This window comes from Pongo abelii, chromosome 6, assembly GCF_028885655.2.
Source record: "Pongo abelii isolate AG06213 chromosome 6, NHGRI_mPonAbe1-v2.0_pri, whole genome shotgun sequence".
NCBI lineage: Eukaryota > Metazoa > Chordata > Mammalia > Primates > Hominidae > Pongo > Pongo abelii.
The window spans coordinates 147,606,900-147,624,463 of NC_071991.2; the positions used below are offsets into that span (position 1 = coordinate 147,606,900).

The 17,564-nt window shown below is 52.9% G+C and overlaps 1 protein-coding gene across 9 annotated transcripts in view; it reads left to right on the forward strand.

Annotated features, from left to right (window-relative positions):
• Positions 1-11,982, forward strand: part of ZNF862 (zinc finger protein 862) — a 29,025-nt gene extending 17,043 nt beyond the window's left edge. For 8 of the 9 annotated variants that reach the window (XM_024249977.3, XM_054560721.2, XM_024249978.3 and 5 more), the window contains 3 exons: positions 4,086-4,190; positions 5,039-7,150; positions 8,702-11,982. In XM_024249977.3, the coding sequence (XP_024105745.2) occupies positions 4,086-4,190; positions 5,039-7,150; positions 8,702-8,877 (2,393 nt within the window). In that variant the 3' untranslated portion in view covers positions 8,878-11,982. Of the gene's footprint in view, positions 1-4,085; positions 4,191-5,038; positions 7,685-8,701 lie in introns of all 9 variants that reach the window. The other variant, XR_008527607.2, reaches the window with a different exon arrangement.
• Positions 11,983-17,564: the final 5,582 nt, after the last annotated feature.

The window sequence follows — 17,564 nt, forward strand, 5'->3', positions numbered from 1 at the left end:
GGAATGGTGTTGGTGGGTAGGAGAGGTATAAGAAAGGTTTCATTTGACATGTAATCTGAAACCAGCTACTTAGAGCTGTAGTCCTTTAAAGCTGGTTCTCTTCTTTGGGTGTTTGTGGGTTCTGCAATACCCCTGACAGGCACTGAGACCCTCTCACTTACAGTTGCCTGGACATGAGTGAATGTCTGCCCTGGCAGCCTGTCTATATAGGCGCCTTCACAGGGGAGTATCACATCGGTAGTCAGCCGTCACGGGCAGGCCCCACAGACAACGCCAGGCCTCTTCTCATTCCCCATGTGGCCCACATCTGAACCATAGAAGCACTTCCAGACCCTGTGCTCTCCCAGACCTGGGATTGTAGGCCTTTCTCGACATGGCCACCTCCAAGGCACCCCATTGCTACCTTAGTCTTATCCAGGGCTGGACTCGTGGCCATTCACAGCTCCCAGAGATACAGGTCAGGTTAAGGGAAAGGGTGCACCCACCACTCCCTATAGTCAGAGAGGCTCACAATACCCTTGACAATGCTTTCCAGAAACATCCCTGGTGCCCAACTTCCTGGCTCCTTCAGTCTCAGCTCTGTGACTCCTCTCGATGGTCGCGGGCTGGAGCCACAGCCCCCGGCCCTCAGCCATTCTCTTTCCAGGTCATGTGTCCGTGTCTGGCTTTGGAATGTGGAAGAGCTGGCTCCTGCTTTGGGGGGCTTTCAGCCAGAGCAGGCAGCCGGAATCACACTTTAATATCCTGTGGCTTATGTTTATTGTATTCCTGATTTATTGATTTTAGATATTCTCTATTGATTCCTACTGTGGAAGATGGAGATACGGCCCTGTTACATCACCTGGGCCCCCGCTTCTCTTCCCTCCATCCTCTCAGAACAGGTACATCACACTTTGTTGGTTACATTGGTATAAATTATTTGCCCAGTTATGATTATGTGTGATTTACTGCTGAACAAGGTGGTGTATTGTGATGGTGTTTCCTTCATTGTTGGACTCTTCCCCCTCAAATTGGAAAATTTTTTCTTCTTTTTTATTTTTCTCTCTTTCTTTACCCTCATCAGGTCTTCTCAGACTCTCCAGTGGAATTATAAAACTCCTCCGAAGAGTCTTTTCCACGTGACGGGACATCCTGTGGTCTGTCCATTTCTTTCTTTCTCTGGAGACTTCTCTCCCAGGGCCTTCTCCTCCCCTGCTCTGTCTGACCCAGGCAGACGTCAGGCCTGCGGCACACCTGTGGCCTGAGATGTGCCTTTGTCTCTCCCCCATTTCCCGAGTCTATCTCTTCTTTTGTGGTTGACGTCTTCATCTTCTTAGTGCACATCTTCCAGTGGTTTCCTAAGGAAGGGTGCAGGGGACGCCTTCTTTCTGTGACGCATCCAGTCTAAAAACATCATATTCTTCGCTCACGATTCAGTGATAACTTGTTTGGGCATATAGGATTCTAGGTTGGAAATGCTTTTCCTCAGCATTTTGGAAGCATTGCCCTTTTAAGTTTTACTGGTGCTGTTGGGAGGTCTAGTGCCTTCTTATTGCAGAATCTTTCAACATGGCACATTTGTTCTGCTCTGAAAGCTTTTGAAATTGATTTCAATTTTCTCAAAATTTTAATGACATGCCTTGATGTTTTATATAAAGTGTGTTTTTAATCTTTTGTTTTGGGTATCTGGTGTTTCCCTTCCATGTGGAAACTGGTCTTTCCCTGTTTGGGAAAATTTTCTTGTAGATTTCTTCCTATTTTCTCTTTTCTTTCTTCCAGAAACTCCTTCCTATTAGTTTGATATTGGACTTCCTGGATTGAGTCTCTGGTTTTCTGTTTGTTTCTTTTTCTCCTATTTTCTGCTTTTATCTTTTTTATGCTACTTTCTTGGACATTTCTTCCATTTTATTTTCTAACAATGCTATTTTTTTTATTCTATTGGGTTTTTTAGTTGCTAAACACTCTTATTTCTTCTTTCATGAATGGCTATCATGAGTTTTCTCTCTGGGAATATTAATTCTCATTATTTTGAAGTTTTGTTTTGCTTCCTGCTATATTTCAAGTTTTTCCAAATCTTTTCCTACTTGTTTTGGTTTCTCTCTTTCATGTTAGAGGCTTTTCTTAAATAATTATCTCTAGGTTCATTCCTGTGTACGAGTAAGCCTTAGAAACGGACTGGAAGCCCTGTGCATGGCTGCAGACCTGTGCATGGCTGGGAAGCATCAGGAGTAGGTTTCACTTTTCACTGTAGGGTGACCAGCTGTAAACCCAGATGTCTTACTGCAGGACCCACAAAAGTCAGTGTCCATAGATCTTTTGAGGGGAGAGGGAAGGGCAATTCCATTTTTCCAAAGAAAACGCTTCCCGTCTCCTGTTTGGAGGGTATGATAAGCCCAGCCAGCATTCTTGGAGTTGAGCGGTGCACCCCTTGGTCCATAGACATGACTTGATCTCCCTGCTTTCAGTACTGCACCACCCCTTCACCTTTCTGTGTACGTGGTATCTGGGGTCTGGAGCCTTTCTGGATAAGTTTTTCTGTAGACTGAACCTCTCTTCTCCTCCGGGGTGTGGTGGTGGTGGTGTTTCCTGGTTTCCTGGAATAGGTGAGGACCTGGGATTGATCAGATCTCTGTCAGATTTGAGCCAGTCCGCTGCTCCCACCCATTCCCCACCCACCACGTTCTCCCATACCTGTTGCCTGCAGTTTCTGAATCTTTCTGGGATTCTCTGGTACCAACCAGCTTGCTTCTCCTTGTTAACCCCTCTGCAGGCATTTGGTGTTCAGCTCTGTTTGTTTCTCTTTCTTTTGTCTCCTTTCCTTCCAAAAATGGATTTGCATTCCTAATCCAATTTATCTTGGGCTTATACCTCATTTTGTGATTTTTATTCCTTTGCCCTCATTTTAGAGATATTTTAAGAAGGATATATGTTCAATCTAACACACTTTAGTAATTTACTTATTTATATTTTTATTAGTAGTAAATATGTAGATATTGACACACACATATATGTATCATTATATATATAAGTATAGTCAAGTGATCCAAAGATGAATAGTGGAAACCAATCTCCCTTTTCCCTTGTCCTTCAGTTCCTCCCCAGGAGCACCCACAGGCCCAGTTGCTTGTGTGGCCCTCCACAGACAGTTTAGGCACGCATTCACATAGACACACACAAAAGCATGATGTAGATAGTGATGGAGCTTATTTTCAATAGAGGAAATGGTTTATTTGCATACCCCTGAACAATATTCCTATTTTAAGTAAAGGGCAGTGCTTAATCCAAAGACACAAATCCCCTTTAGTCAGATTTCAGGCTCCATTGCAGGTGGTAGGTATTTCAGGGGGCCCTCCAAGTGCCCCTTTCAAAAACCCATGTAGTTGGTCACCTTCACAAAGGCCAGCTGTGGGGGCAGAGGGGCACATGCGTGGGCCAGCTGTGGGGGCAGAGGGGCACATGCGTGGGCCAGCTGTGGGGGCAGAGGGGCACATGCGTGGGCCAGCTGTGGGGGCAGAGGGGCACGTGCGTGGGCCAGCTGTGGGGGCAGAGGGGCACGTGCGTGGGCCAGCTGTGGGGGCAGAGGGGCACGTGCGTGGGCCAGCTGTGGGGGCAGAGGGGCACGTGCGTGGTGGGCCAGCTGTGGGGGCAGAGGGGCACGTGCGTGGGCCAGCTGTGGGGGCAGAGGGGCACGTGCGTGGGCCAGCTGTGGGGGCAGAGGGGCACGTGCGTGGGCCAGCTGTGGGGGCAGAGGGGCACGTGCGTGGGCCAGCTGTGGGTGGCACCTTCCACTTGTCATGTGGCTGCTGTCCCCTGCCTCCCTCTCCTGCTTAGTCCCTATGTTTCTTCCTGTTTCCACCCTTCCCCATCTGGTGTGTATGGCTGGCCCATGGATCTGAGGAAGTCCTATCCTAGCTGAGGGGTACCCCTCCCCTTACTGCCTCTTTGGCACTCTGGGTTTGCGCTCAGCCTGCCCCTGGCCGACTAGACTTTATAAGGACAGAACCCAGAGACACCTCTGTGTACTTCAGGAACCGGGTCTAGCTTGAGGGGGCTACTCGATTTGGCCACAGCAGTGACATCAGCATGATTCTTCATCCTTACAACAGGACCTGCTGCTGCCAAGCCAGACTTGATCTCCAAACTGGAGCGGAGGGCTGCACCCTGGATCAGGGACACAAATGGGCCAAAGTGGGGGAAAAGTCGTCCTCCAGGTGAGTCTAAACCTACAGCATTCTGAAGGACACGTGCCAGGGCCCAGGCGGCTATGGTGAGTCAGACAGCATGAGCTCAGCCGTGCTCATCAGATGGGGGCCGATTGGGCACCAAGCCTGGCAGGAGGCCCTGGGTAGACAAGATGAATAAGCAACTAACCCTGTCCACAGAGTGTAGAGTAGTCTGGGAAACTGGGAAAAAACAGGTCCTTTTGTAAGCAGAAGTGCTGATGGAGGCTGTGGCAGAGCTGGTGGGAGCAGGTACGTGGGGACACTGGTCTCGAGGAGCCAGGGGACCCAGACATCTGTGAGCCTCTCATCCCTTCTCCCTCCTTCGCCAGTGCTCGGTGACAGCACCATTGGTTTGTGAGAATTCGTTGTCTTGCGTATCTCAATCAGTAATTTCTTGGCTTGTAGCTGCTACACTTACTTCTTTCTGAGGCTCGTAGAAGACTTGGCAGGTGTTTAACATATTCTATTGTGGAGCCTCACACGAAAGTGAAAGCCACCTGCTTACCCAGCAGTCTCTGTGGCCAAGGGAGTTAATTGAACTTATTGGTATCTGGTGTCACATGATCCCAGGGTAGCTGTGTGGATAGGGTGGTTGGGGCGCTGGTGAAAGAACCCACAAGGATTAGCAACAACTCTGGGGGAGCCAGATTAACTTCCACAGATAAGAATGGGTGAGGGTTTAAGTGGATGCCACTAATGATCTCTAGAAAGAAGGATTGCATTCATCTTCTCTGCCTTGCTTAAGGGATACTTATTAAATTTGGGGGTGTCTTAGCTGATAGAAGACGGCAGAGTTCTGGGTAGCAGAACCAAGCATGATTTAATTTTCTCCAAAGGGAACAAGAAGATGGTGGCAGTGAGAGAGGCGGACACACAGGCCTCGGCTGCAGACTCCGCGTTGCTTCCAGCCTCTCCCGTGGAGGCCCATGCCTCCTGCTGCAGTTCGAGCATTTGTGAGGAAGGAGATGGACCTAGGAGAATCAAGAGGACATACAGGCCCCGTTCCATTCAGAGGTCATGGTTTGGGCAGTTCCCATGGTTAGTAATTGACCCCAAAGAGACCAAACTCTTCTGCTCAGCCTGCAAAGAAAGACCTAATCTCCACGACAAATCATCTCGGTTAGTCAGAGGTTACACGGGGCCTTTTAAAGTGGAGACTTTAAAATACCATGAAGTCAGCAAAGCGCACAGGCTCTGTGTCAACACGGTTGAAATCAAGGAAGACACCCCTCACACTGCCCTCGTTCCAGAGATCTCCAGCGACCTCATGGCCAACATGGAGCACTTTTTCAATGCCGCCTACTCCATCGCATACCACTCAAGGCCCCTGAATGACTTTGAGAAGATCCTGCAGCTCCTCCAAAGCACCGGGACCATGATACTAGGCAAGTACCGCAATCGCACGGCGTGCACTCAGTTCATCAAGTACATCTCGGAGACCCTGAAGAGGGAGATCCTGGAGGACGTGCGGAACTCGCCCTGTGTGAGCGTGCTGCTGGACAGCTCCACCGACGCCTCCGAGCAGGCCTGCGTGGGGATTTACATCCGCTACTTCAAGCAGATGGAGGTGAAAGAGTCCTACATCACTCTGGCCCCTCTCTACAGTGAGACAGCAGATGGGTACTTCGAGACCATCGTTTCTGCCCTGGATGAGCTGGACATCCCCTTCCGGAAGCCTGGCTGGGTGGTGGGGCTGGGGACGGATGGCTCAGACATGTTGAGCTGCAGAGGAGGCCTTGTGGAAAAGTTCCAAGAAGTCATCCCGCAGCTGCTGCCTGTCCACTGCGTGGCCCACCGGCTGCACCTGGCTGTGGTGGACGCCTGCGGGAGCATCGATCTGGTGAAGAAGTGTGACCGGCACATCCGCACCGTCTTCAAGTTTTATCAGTCCTCAAACAAGAGGCTGAACGAGCTGCAGGAAGGTGCAGCGCCTCTGGAGCAGGAGATCATCCGCCTGAAGGACCTGAATGCGGTCCGCTGGGTGGCCAGCAGGAGGCGCACGCTGCACGCGCTGCTCGCGAGCTGGCCCGCCCTGGCCAGGCACCTCCAGAGCGTGGCAGAGGCTGGGGGCCAGATTGGGCACCGGGCCAAGGGGATGCTGAAGCTCATGCGCGGCTTCCACTTTGTCAAGTTCTGCCACTTCCTGTTGGACTTCCTGAGCATCTACAGGCCTCTGTCCGAGGTGTGCCAGAAGGAGATCGTGCTGATTACAGAGGTGAACGCCACGCTGGGCCGGGCCTACGTGGCACTGGAGAGCCTCCGTCACCAGGCGGGGCCCAAAGAGGAAGAATTCAACGCCAGCTTCAAGGATGGGCGGCTCCACGGCATCTGCCTGGACAAACTGGAGGTAGCGGAACAGCGGTTCCAGGCGGATAGGGAGAGGACGGTCCTGACGGGGATTGAGTACCTCCAGCAGAGGTTTGACGCAGACCGACCCCCACAGCTCAAGAACATGGAGGTATTTGACACCATAGCCTGGCCGAGTGGGATCGAACTTGCCAGTTTTGGGAATGATGACATTCTCACCCTGGCCAGGTATTTCAAGTGCTCCCTCCCAACAGGATACAGTGAGGAAGCTCTGCTGGAGGAGTGGCTGGGCCTGAAAGCCATTGCCCAGCACCTCCCGTTCTCCATGCTCTGCAAAAACGCCCTGGCCCAGCACTGCCGCTTCCCCCTGCTGAGCAAGCTCATGGCCGTGGTGGTCTGTGTGCCCATCTCCACCTCCTGCTGTGAGCGGGGGTTCAAGGCCATGAACCGGATCAGGACTGATGAGAGGACCAAGCTCTCCAACGAGGTGCTCAACATGCTCATGATGACAGCTGTGAACGGCGTGGCCGTCACGGAGTACGACCCCCAGCCCGCCATCCAGCACTGGTACCTGACCTCCTCAGGCCGGCGTTTCAGCCATGTCTACGCCTGTGCCCAGGTACCAGCCCGCTCCTCTGCAAGTAAGTACACGTGGCAGAGCTCCCCCAAGGCAGCCTCATGCTGAGCCAGAGGCCAACAAGACAGGACTGCAGGTGCCTGTGGCGCTTCTCTCATGCACCCACCCATTTGCTAGGCCAGTGGGTACTCGATGCGTGATGCCCACCCTCCAGGAGCTTGTGCCCCTGCCAGGGAGATGACGCACATGTGCTCTAGGCAGCAGGGCTTAGTGCAGAGAGCGTGCATTTCTAGAGGCTGTCTGCCCTGGTGACAGTGCTGTACTGGCTCTGCCCCCAACTGGCTGTGTGGCCTTGGGCAAGTCTATCCTTTGATGCCTTGGTTTCTCACCTGCTGAATGAGTTGTGTGTGTAAAGCACTCAGGACAATGCCTGGCAGGTGGTGCCAATGGTACTAGTTAAAGGTCAAGACTACTGCTGGGAGTAAGGAGAGGGCTGACCAGCCCCAGGCAGCACCATCACATTCTAAGTGGGGCTGTATAGACTCTGGACTGTGCAGGAATTTTCAAGAGGGAAGAGGTCCACGTGGCTGTGGAGGAGGTGAGATGCGGAGGAGATGGTGGGGCTTTCAGGCAGGAATCTCATGGGGCAGGGGAGAACAGAAACAGCCTCTCTGGACTGGAGGGCTGGGGTCGGGAACTTGCTTGAGGGGGAAGCTGTATTAGAAGGGAGGGCAAGTTACTGAAAGCCACACACAGGAAATTTTCTCTCTTCAAGTAGTCACTGAAAACCAAAGAAAATATGCCCGTTGTTGGGGTTCTCCAGACCACTCGCAGCCACTTGACAAGGATGGAGCAGTGCTGTCTCTCCTGGCGTCTCTAGCTGGTCTCCTTCCAGCTGTTGCTGCTCCCAGTTTTCACCTCTGAGTCTGTGCTCACCAGAAACGGGACTGGGTCTCATGGCTGACAGAGGCTCTGTAGGAAGCAGGGTGGCCCTGCCACAGTAGGGCAAGTGGGGAGAAGAAGAGAGACCCCTCACTGACAAGAGAAAGGGAAAGCCGAGAGAGGGCTGGGTGAGTTGCTCTGTGTCCAGCCCTGTGGGTGCTAAGGAGAAAAAAATGATGTCACGTGTGCCCTGGTACAAGTTACTCTTTCCACAGGGACAATGGGACCAGCATAGATTGGTCCAAACTACCGAACTACGCACCGATGCCTCCTTCCAGGCAGGGCTCTCAGCCTCGGCACTGTTGACGCTGGGGCTGGGTAATCTTGGTTGGGGGCCCTTCCTGTTCACTGTGGGAACTTGAGCAGCATCCATGGCCTCTACCTATTAGATACCCACTGGATACCAGCAGCACACCCCCCATTTGTGACAAAATCATCTCCAGACATTGGCAAATGGCCCCTGGGGGACAAGATCGCCCCCAGTTGAGATCCCCTATCTTAGGATAAAAGAATGAACAGAGTAGGAACAGATGAGGGCTGCAAAGAGCAGTCATGGTCCTGACTTCAGTCTGTTCTGCCAAGCTTTCCTCACCAAACAGCCCCTGGGCGAAGTTGGATGTGGAAGGCGGTCACTGTCAGTCAGTCTAATTGTCTTCTCCTTTCTCCCTCACAGGCGCCAGGCTCAGGAAGGAGGAGATGGGAGCCCTCTATGTGGAGGAGTCCGGGATCCAGAAGCCACCCATCCTGCCCTCCAGGGAAGCAGTGGAGGTTCTAAAGGACTGCATCATGGAGCCTCCCGAGAGACTCCTGTACCCCCACACCAGCCAGGAGGCCCCCGGGATGTCCTGAGGAACAGGGAGTCCTTGGGACTGCCTTGGAGACACCTCTGTGATCACTGGGACAGGCTCTGCAGATTCTAGGCTGCCCTAGGATCTTCTGCTGGTGGCGATGGTCTCTAAGCACCAGGAAGTGGGCAGTGGCGTCCTGGAGCAGCAGGGGTATTAGGAGGTGCATGACCTGTTTCCTGAGGCCCCACTCAGCACAGCCATGGCTCACAGCACACAAATGTGCCAGAAGGTTCTATATCTCAAGTTCATTTTTAAGGTGCTCCAGAAAATAACCCCATCATGAAAGGTTTCAGCCCCTGAGTTCTGGTGGCAAGAGGAGTGTCCTGGTGGGGGAGACTGTTGGACATCCTGGGGAATGTTCCAGGGAGGCTGCCCACAGCCTAAGTGGGAATGGGAAAGGCCACTTCGTTAGACGGGGAGGCTGCCCTTGCTCTGCAAGAGCCCCCAGAGGCATTGTTCTGGGACTTCTACCCTGGCTCCCGCAGCAGAAGCAGTGAGGCCTCGGTCTCGTGCGGAACTCTACCTCTTCCCAGGGCTTCCTTTAGGGCGAAACAATCACAAGCCCTTTGCACAGAGCACCCAAGAAAGTTCTCTTCCTGCAGCTCCACATGGTGGAGCTGGGCTCTTCTGGCAGGGGGTCTGGTGCTTCCCGCAGAGCCGAGCCGCGTTTGACCCGCAGCATGCCCGGCCTGGTTTCCTCAGGAGAGGAGGGGACCAAGTTGGAGCTGGGAGGCTTGGTATGCAGCCCCAGCTCTGCTGCAGGCAGTGATCTGATTAATCCCTTCCTCTTTGTGCCTCAGTTTCCCTCTCCATGAAGTGGCAGCAGAGAATCCAAGTGCCTGCTGACTCCCCATCTGCCCTAGGATTAGAGAATGAGAGCCTCGAGCTCCCTGAAAGACCTCTGGCTGCAGTGTGGACTTAGCTGCCTTCCGCCCCATTCTTGTCCTTAGTGGGACAGGTAGGAATTTGTCTCCAAAGTCCTTGCTGTAGGAGTTGCTCTCTGAATGCACCATCTACACGACAGGCTAGTCCACTCTTCTCCGAGCTGCCCTGGGGACTCTGCACCAGGATCTCCAGGGCCCACTGACACATCCCCGAATGGGGGCTCAGTGACAAGGGCTTTGAACAAGCTCCTCCAGGGACTTTGGGCCTGCTCCAGCTTCAGAACCACAGAACCACCGCCCTAGAGGCACAGAGGGGCTTCCGGCACTGCTAGGTTCACACCCTCCTCGTCCATCTTCCTTCCACCTAAAGTGAAGCACTTTTCCTTCCAGGGGCAGCTCTGTCTTGGCAGGCTCAGGAGGCCGCTTATCAGGAGGGGGATGATTTTGTCTAGGTTCTGACTTCCTTAACCATGGGCAAGAAATAAGGAAAGTCAGAGGGCAGGGTTTCTCTGCCCTGCCTGACACTTGTTTTAAACAGGCAGGAAGTGGGCGCCATCCATCCCAGCTTGCTTGCTGCCTGGCTTAGGCAGGTCCTGTGCTGTGCCGCAGGCCCCTGTGGGTGGGCCCTTTCTCCATAGTCTGCTGCTTCCCATTCCCAGGGTAGATGCTGGCATCTGAGTACCTGAGTACCCTTCCTATTCCCAGGGTAGAAGCTGCTGTCTGAGTACCCTTCCCATTCCCAGGGTAGATGCTGGGGTCCGAGCCCCTCCCCAGTACTGCAGGTGCCCTAGTACTCCACATGCCCTTTCATCCCCACCCCAGCACTTAGCCTTAGCACTGTTGCTTTCCTGTCATTTTCAGTTCTAGTCAGGAATTCCTTTCTTGCTTTCTGCCTTTGACCTGTGGAAATGTCTCCCAGCCCTGTGGGTCTGGTGGTCAGAGGGACCCCACAGGCCTGTGGTGTGGGAGCTCTGGGAGGTGTTACTATCCGCGTGGCTAAGACATGCACAGGCCTCCTTCTCCCCATCACCGTCTCCATGGGCGTTCAGGAACTTGCCCAGGTCAGGCACTGTGGATGTGAACTGGTGGAAGGGGAGGGAGAAAGGCTTTTTTAGGTGGGGCTGTAGCCTCTGCCCTACCCACAGGGATTCCCAAGCGTGTTCCAGCACACACGCTTCCTGGGGCCTCTTCATCCTTGAAGAATCCCTCAGAGCAGGAGGCCATCCTGTGAGCAGCCGTGAGTGGGTCTCTGTGGGAGCAGTTCTGGAGCTGAGGTGGAAGTCAGGGGAGGCACCTCACCCTCTCCACGTCAGCATCAGCGTGCTCCGAGGACACCAGCATCAGCGTGCTCCGAGGACACCGTCCAGTGCCTTCCTTAGGTGGTGGGAAAGGGGGTCCCCTTGCAGCGGGGCCACTGAGAATGCTGCTTGTCATAGAATCTGCACTACCCGATTTCTTGAGGGGCGCAGGCCTGCTCCGTTCCCCTTTGTCAGCCAGTGGCCGAGAAGGAAGAAGATGACTGCCATCTCATTCCTGAGCTTCCTCATTCAGGACCCCGTGGAAACACAGTGAGCGTCCTTATCAGAGGCCCCTGGCCCAGGCTCGCCCCTTCGCTTTGTTTGGAGAGGCTGGCTGAGTTTCGGCCCCTAGTGCTGGAGACCCCCTTGTTGGAGAGGCTTCCTGTTTATGCCTCACAAGAAGAAAAACCGCAGGGCTCTGGGAGTGGAAGCATGCACTCCCGCTTTGGCTGGAGTCCCAGTGCTTGTCGCCACCCTCCTCCTTGCCTGTAGTCTTGACAGCATCCGTATGTACATGTCATGGCATTTCCCCTCCCTCTCCCTGATGACTGATACCCATCGGGTCTGACATTCCAAGTAACCAGTATGTAACTGGTAGTTTGATCCCAGTAGCCATAGCGACTCCAGGTGGGAGTGAGGGAGCCCAGCCCCCTGTCCTGGAAGATACCTTGGAGTATGTGACCGCGCTCCAGACCCTTGCTTCTCTCTCCTGCAGTGGGTGAGTTTCTAGGGTGCTAAGTACCTATCAGAACAGCGTGGAGGGGCAGGCCCCTCATACAGGTGTCTGCTTAGCCAGGTACACTAACTGTGACTGGCCCAGGGATGTTCTCTCCTCCATTTTCAAAGATGAAAGGAGGTTTTAAAAAACCATGTTTGATTCCTAACCTTTTGCTACCTGAATAAAGCAGAGTCTATTTCAACACATCTGTGTCTTGTGTGTCCCTAAGCGAGGATCAGGAGCTCAGAGAAGCTGACAGAACGAGCTCTGCTCTCGCTCACGAGGGGACAGGGCCAGGAACAGAGGTGGGCAGGGGAAGTGCCTGTGTATTTATCTGATTTTTGTCTTTCAGTTTCTTTCCTCTCTAGTCCTTCAAAGTGAGCTCAATCATTTTTGCCAGTTAGCAGGTAGAGATGAGAGTTGGCTGTTTGGTGAGTTATAATTAAGGGCTTGGCTGTCTTTTCTGGAGTACTGCATAGTTTACAAAGTGCTTTCACATACATGATCTAATTTGGTTACTGAAATTAGAAAGGTAGACTTTCAAGGAAAAAACATCGATTTCCACCAGTAGTGAAAGCTGCTGCATCAGACCTGTCACTCAACAACGCTCCTTGAGGCCTAGCCCCTGAGATCCCTCTGGCAAGCCCTCGCAGCTCCACATCCTTGGGACGGCACGCTCCCACGGGACTGGAGCAAAGGTTTCAGAGACTCGGGATACAGCCAGATCTCTTTGGTGAGGAGACTCGGTCTTACTCGAGTGTACGTGATTTTTAAAAAAGACATTGAAACAACTATGGAAGCAGAGGCACAGGCAGCAAGGCTTTGGGTTTGCGACTGGGAATCCGTGCGGCCTCCCTGCGGTGAAGACCTGACCCCGTGGTGGGGGTGAACAGGGTCTCCTTGACCCCTTCCCAGGGTTCCCTTCAGGACAGATGGATTTCACTAGCGGAAGCGCGATGCCGGTAGCCTCCACTCTCAGGCTGGGCAGGGTAGGCTCCCACGGAGGCAGCTCCCAGCGCAGCCTCTTCCATCACTCTGGCTGGAGCTAGAAGGAGAGAAGCGAGGTGAGGCTCTGGAAGGTGCTGCACTCCGGCCTTTCTTTTTCCCAAGGGTGCTCTTGACATCCGGAGTGCAGTCAGCAGGCCTTTCTGAGTGGGCTGGCTGCCTCGGATGCCTCAGCCCGTTGCTGGGGATGCTTCGGTGGGGCCTCCTCACTGTGGGCCTTCTCTTGGGTCAGTGTGATCCTCGTGTCCCTTTCCCGTGCCAGCGACACTCATGGGCTTCACGTGGCCAGCCCCTGCTCCCAGGGCTCTTGAGATGCTGCCTCTGACTGCAGCTCCTGCCACACTGGCACCCACGTGGCCGCTGCTCCCCTCTGCACCTGGGAATAGCTGCCCAGAGACTTCCTGTTTTGAACCTTTTGCCTTGCTCAGGCAGCCAGCAAGGGCCCTGGCACTCACAACAACAGAAGGGCCCTGCAGTGCTGCGGCTCTGCTGGCGGGCCAGGACAAGCTGTGGGGCGCAGACACACTGGGCACACTCCAGACAGGCACAGGGCCTCTGGGTAGTGACAGTTGGCAAGTGTTTCGTGGTCCTGGGTCATGCACAGGCTTCTTGGCAGCCGGGAGAGGCTGCCTCTGCGTTTAGTGTACACACCTGAAAGAGCAGCCCCTCTCCCACTAGGCAGTGTCCTCCCACATCCCCAGGAGAGTCTTCCTGTGCCATCTGAGGTCCACTTAGTGGAAAGCCTTTGCCACACCAGGACACTTTCAGGACCACTCCCCCACGTGGCTGTGCTCACGGGTGGCCAGGGCCGTATGGCTCTTGAAGCTCTCCACACACTTGGCACAGATGGATGGCTTTTCCAGTGGAATCGAAAGGACTCAGGCATTCTCAGAGGCCAGTCTGGCCTTGGGGTTTTTCAGCTTCCCAGAAGCCTGCAGAATCGTTCTGGGGGGGTTCCCAGTTGCCTCCAGAATCATCTTCAGTCTCATTTCTGACTTTGTTACCAAATTCTGTGGAAGAGAACTCAGATGTTAGCCTAGTGATGGGGACACATTGCTTTTGTTCAGTGTGACCTGCTCAGCCTCCAGCCCCCAGCCCCAGCGAGACGACGGATAAGGCAGTGTCCAGTGGATGCCAGAGCTGGGGCCAAGTGTGGGTCAGCATCCCAGCTCAGAGGAGCGGCCCAGTTGGTCTGAGAACACTGAAGTCCCAGAGCCCTGGGGAGGGGCTTCTGACCAGCACTCTTCCTGCTCTCATTCCAACACACACAAAGGGAATGTCCTGGTCCAAGGAGCCAGGGCTCTCTTGCTGCCATGTGAATAATTCCCTGCAGCAGCCACTGCTAGACAGCAAGCTTGGGAAGCCTTCTTATGCAGAAATCAAAGTCATTTTTATAAAAAGTGTCACAGGGTCCCTTATGAAGACAGCTGGACAGAGCAGGAGCCAACCCTTCCCTGACTGCCCGGTTGAGTGGGCCTCTGGTTAAATATCTGCCGTCAGCAGCCTGCCATGAGGTGCAGTGAGGACCTTCTACTTAATCCCTCCAAGCTGAGTTGTATCATAAAATGCATACTTTATTTTCCTTCTGCCTGTAGAGAATCAGAAAGCACATGATGGAGGTTTCAGAAAAGGGCTTGTGAGATCGAGCATGTCAGAGCTGAAGATCTGTCTGTGAGACACGTCCTCCTGAAAGAGCACACATGAGCTGACATAGCCACGGCGCCGGATTGCCCTCACCCTGATTGTCCCCTCAGTGTAGCTTGTCTCAAGAGGTTTACACTGTGGCTGTGTTTCTCACAGGTTACCCAAACTCCTATCCTAAAGGCAGGAAACAGAAGTACAAAACCTGGATCCAAACCACAGAAGTGCTGTGGAGATACTGATTCGTGGGTTGATCAGAGCCCAGGAGGCACTAAAGGCTCAATGAACATGGTGATCTTTGTGCAAGAGATGTTCCATCAAGGCTTACCTGGCTGAGTGGTAGCTTTTTGGCCTCTGTTGGGGCCTGGGAATCCTTCACCCAAAGCTCATGTTCCCTTTCAAGTCTACAAGTGATCTCTGGTTTGGCAGCAGCATGCACCGCAGGGAGAAAGACAGCCGAGTGCCCCTTAACCCACACTGAGTGCACATAGACCCGTGTCAGTCCTGAAGCCTGACTTGCATCACCCATTTAATGCACTAGGCTCATCCTATCAATTTGAGACAGTGGGGTAGGTTGTAAACCTAAGAGAGCTCCACAAACAGGCAGGGCCTGGCATACAGGTAGGGATGTTTATTTCAGGGCAACTTCAGGAGTGCCAACGGCTGATAAAACAGTGCAATTGTCATATGTTTTCCCGCTGCCAGAGGCCCTTGAAGGAAAAACAGGCTCAACCAGTCACAGAGACACCCATGCTCTGGGTCTAGTTCTCCCTGACCCCACAGGCCAGGAGTGCCCCTATTAGATGGCAAGCAAGCAAGGGGCCAAGGTCCTCACCCAGCAAGACTCCCAGCTCCTAATTCCTTCTTATCACATCCTGGTACAATTCCTTCTACTCATGGCCACCAGAACAATGGGTAGAAGGTAGGTGGTCACATCATTAAATGTCACAGGCCTTATTTGCAAAGACAGAGACATCTGGAGCTGTTGTCCTCACCTCCGACACATGCCCTGTCTGCAGAGAGCATTAGGATGCGTCTGTGGCTCTGAGGTGTGATTTCCCAGGGCCTTCAAGCGTCCTGGGGCTCCTGTTCGTTCGCACTGGGGGAGATTCAGGGAAGTTTTAAAGAGCCTCTTTCAGTGGCTCCTTCCGCTTCTACGCTTTCTAGGAATTCATCAGTCCCAAATTTATGAAAAGATGAATAATATAGATGTCACCAACATCAGGACCCCACTCCCTGGGAGATGTCATGGAAACTTGTCAATCATACCCGAAGCACTCACTGAGGAGCCGTGGCAGAGCAGTCAGTGGTGCCAATGCCAGCCAGAAGCTACCAGGGCAGAGGGGAACCGTGAAGCGGCGGAATGCACAGCTCCACCTCAGGGGACTGGGGTAGGCGGGGCTGTGTCTGGTAACATGCCCTTTGCCTCACATTAGTGCCTCTGAAAATAGTGTCCTCAGCCTGGGCACAAACCCTAGGGGTGAGCTGGGAGTGTGGAGGAGACACTGGATTAGGAAGGAGAAGCCTCGGCCATGTGTTCTGGCTCTTTTACTGATGAGCTGTGTGGGCCTAGGCAAGTTACTTCACTTCTCTGGGCCTCAGTTTTATCACCTGTAAAGTGATAGGATTGCCTTAGCCTCTAAGATCCCTTTCAGCTAAAAACAAAGTTCTAGAAAATAAATATGTGGTACTGTGGAACTCTGGGGAGCTGTTTGATCACGTGAACAGTTTACCCATGGAAATGGGGCTCCAGCACAAAGCTGCTCACATCTTCCAGTCACGCTCCAGGGAACAGCCAGGGCTTGTGGGCCCAGATGAGGCTTTAGTGGTTGGAAAAGGAGCCAGTTCCTGGTTTTAATCCCTTCTTGGACCTCAGACTATCACAAAGCTGCCAAACAAATGACACAGGCAATCACATGCAAATTAGGACAGAAATGAAACATCAAAGACATTAAAGGAAAAGAGTAAGAGCTGCAGGCTGCTAATATGAGTGGCTGCTCAGACTCAGCAATGTTTTTGGTTCTGGCCAAAGCCAAGACAAAGGAGCAGAGGCAAAGAAGGAAATACATTTCACTTTACAGCTGTCATTTTCTACAGAGGATTTGTTTTTCCAGAACAAAATTCAAAAAGTCCATCTTTTTTGAGCTACAGAACTTTTGTGGTGATTTTTTTTTTTTTTTTTTTTTTTGAGACGGAGTCTCACTCTGTCCCCCAGGCTGGAGTGCAGTGGCACGATCTTGGCTCACTGCAAGTGCAAGCTCTGCCTCCCGGGTTCACGCCATTCTCCTTTCAGCCTCCAGAGTAGCTGGGACTACAGGCGCCGGCCACCATGCCCAGCTAATTTTTTTGTATTTTTAGTAGAGACGGGGTTTCACCGTGTTAGCCAGGATGGTCTCCATCTCCTGACCTCGTGATCCGCCCGCCTCGGCCTCCCAAAGTGCTGGGATTACAGGCGTGAGCCACGGCGCTCGGCCCTCGTGGTGATTTTTTGAAGGCCTGTATGGACATCCGCTTAACTCTATCTCCTGGATGCCAAGTGCACCCTTATCCTAGGCCAGTGTTCTCAACAATGTACACACTCTGGATGAGAAAAATAACCATTGTTTACAATCCAGCTAAAATCTCACCTCCTCCAGGGAGTATTCCTGGATTTCTCCACCCTCTGAATTCTCATAATGGGCATTTGGCTACTTTGATCACAGGGCTCTTAGAACTGTGCTGTCCAGCATTATGATTTTACCAGAATATATCACTCCTCAACTTACTGTAGAAACCCCTCGAAGGCTAGAGTGGTATTTTATACCTAACAGTTTGGTGTCATCCCACGCCCACCTCCAACTTACATGAATGTTGAAAGGATGGATAGGGAGGTTTCAACTAGGGAACGGAGAAGGGCGGATGTAACTGGTTCTTGATTTCGGAAAACAGCCAGGAGCACACATGGCTGACGGGGTCAGTGCAAGCACAGGCACATTTCCCTTCCGCATCACGTGGGGACTGCCCCTCCCTATGTCGTGAAGCCAGGGAATATGTGTGGCCTGCTGCTTGGGGTAGCATTTGTTGCTAGAGATACCGCCTGGAGGCCACTGATCTGTAAAAGGGATCTCTACAGAAGATGGGGATTTTTGATCGCCAGAGAAGA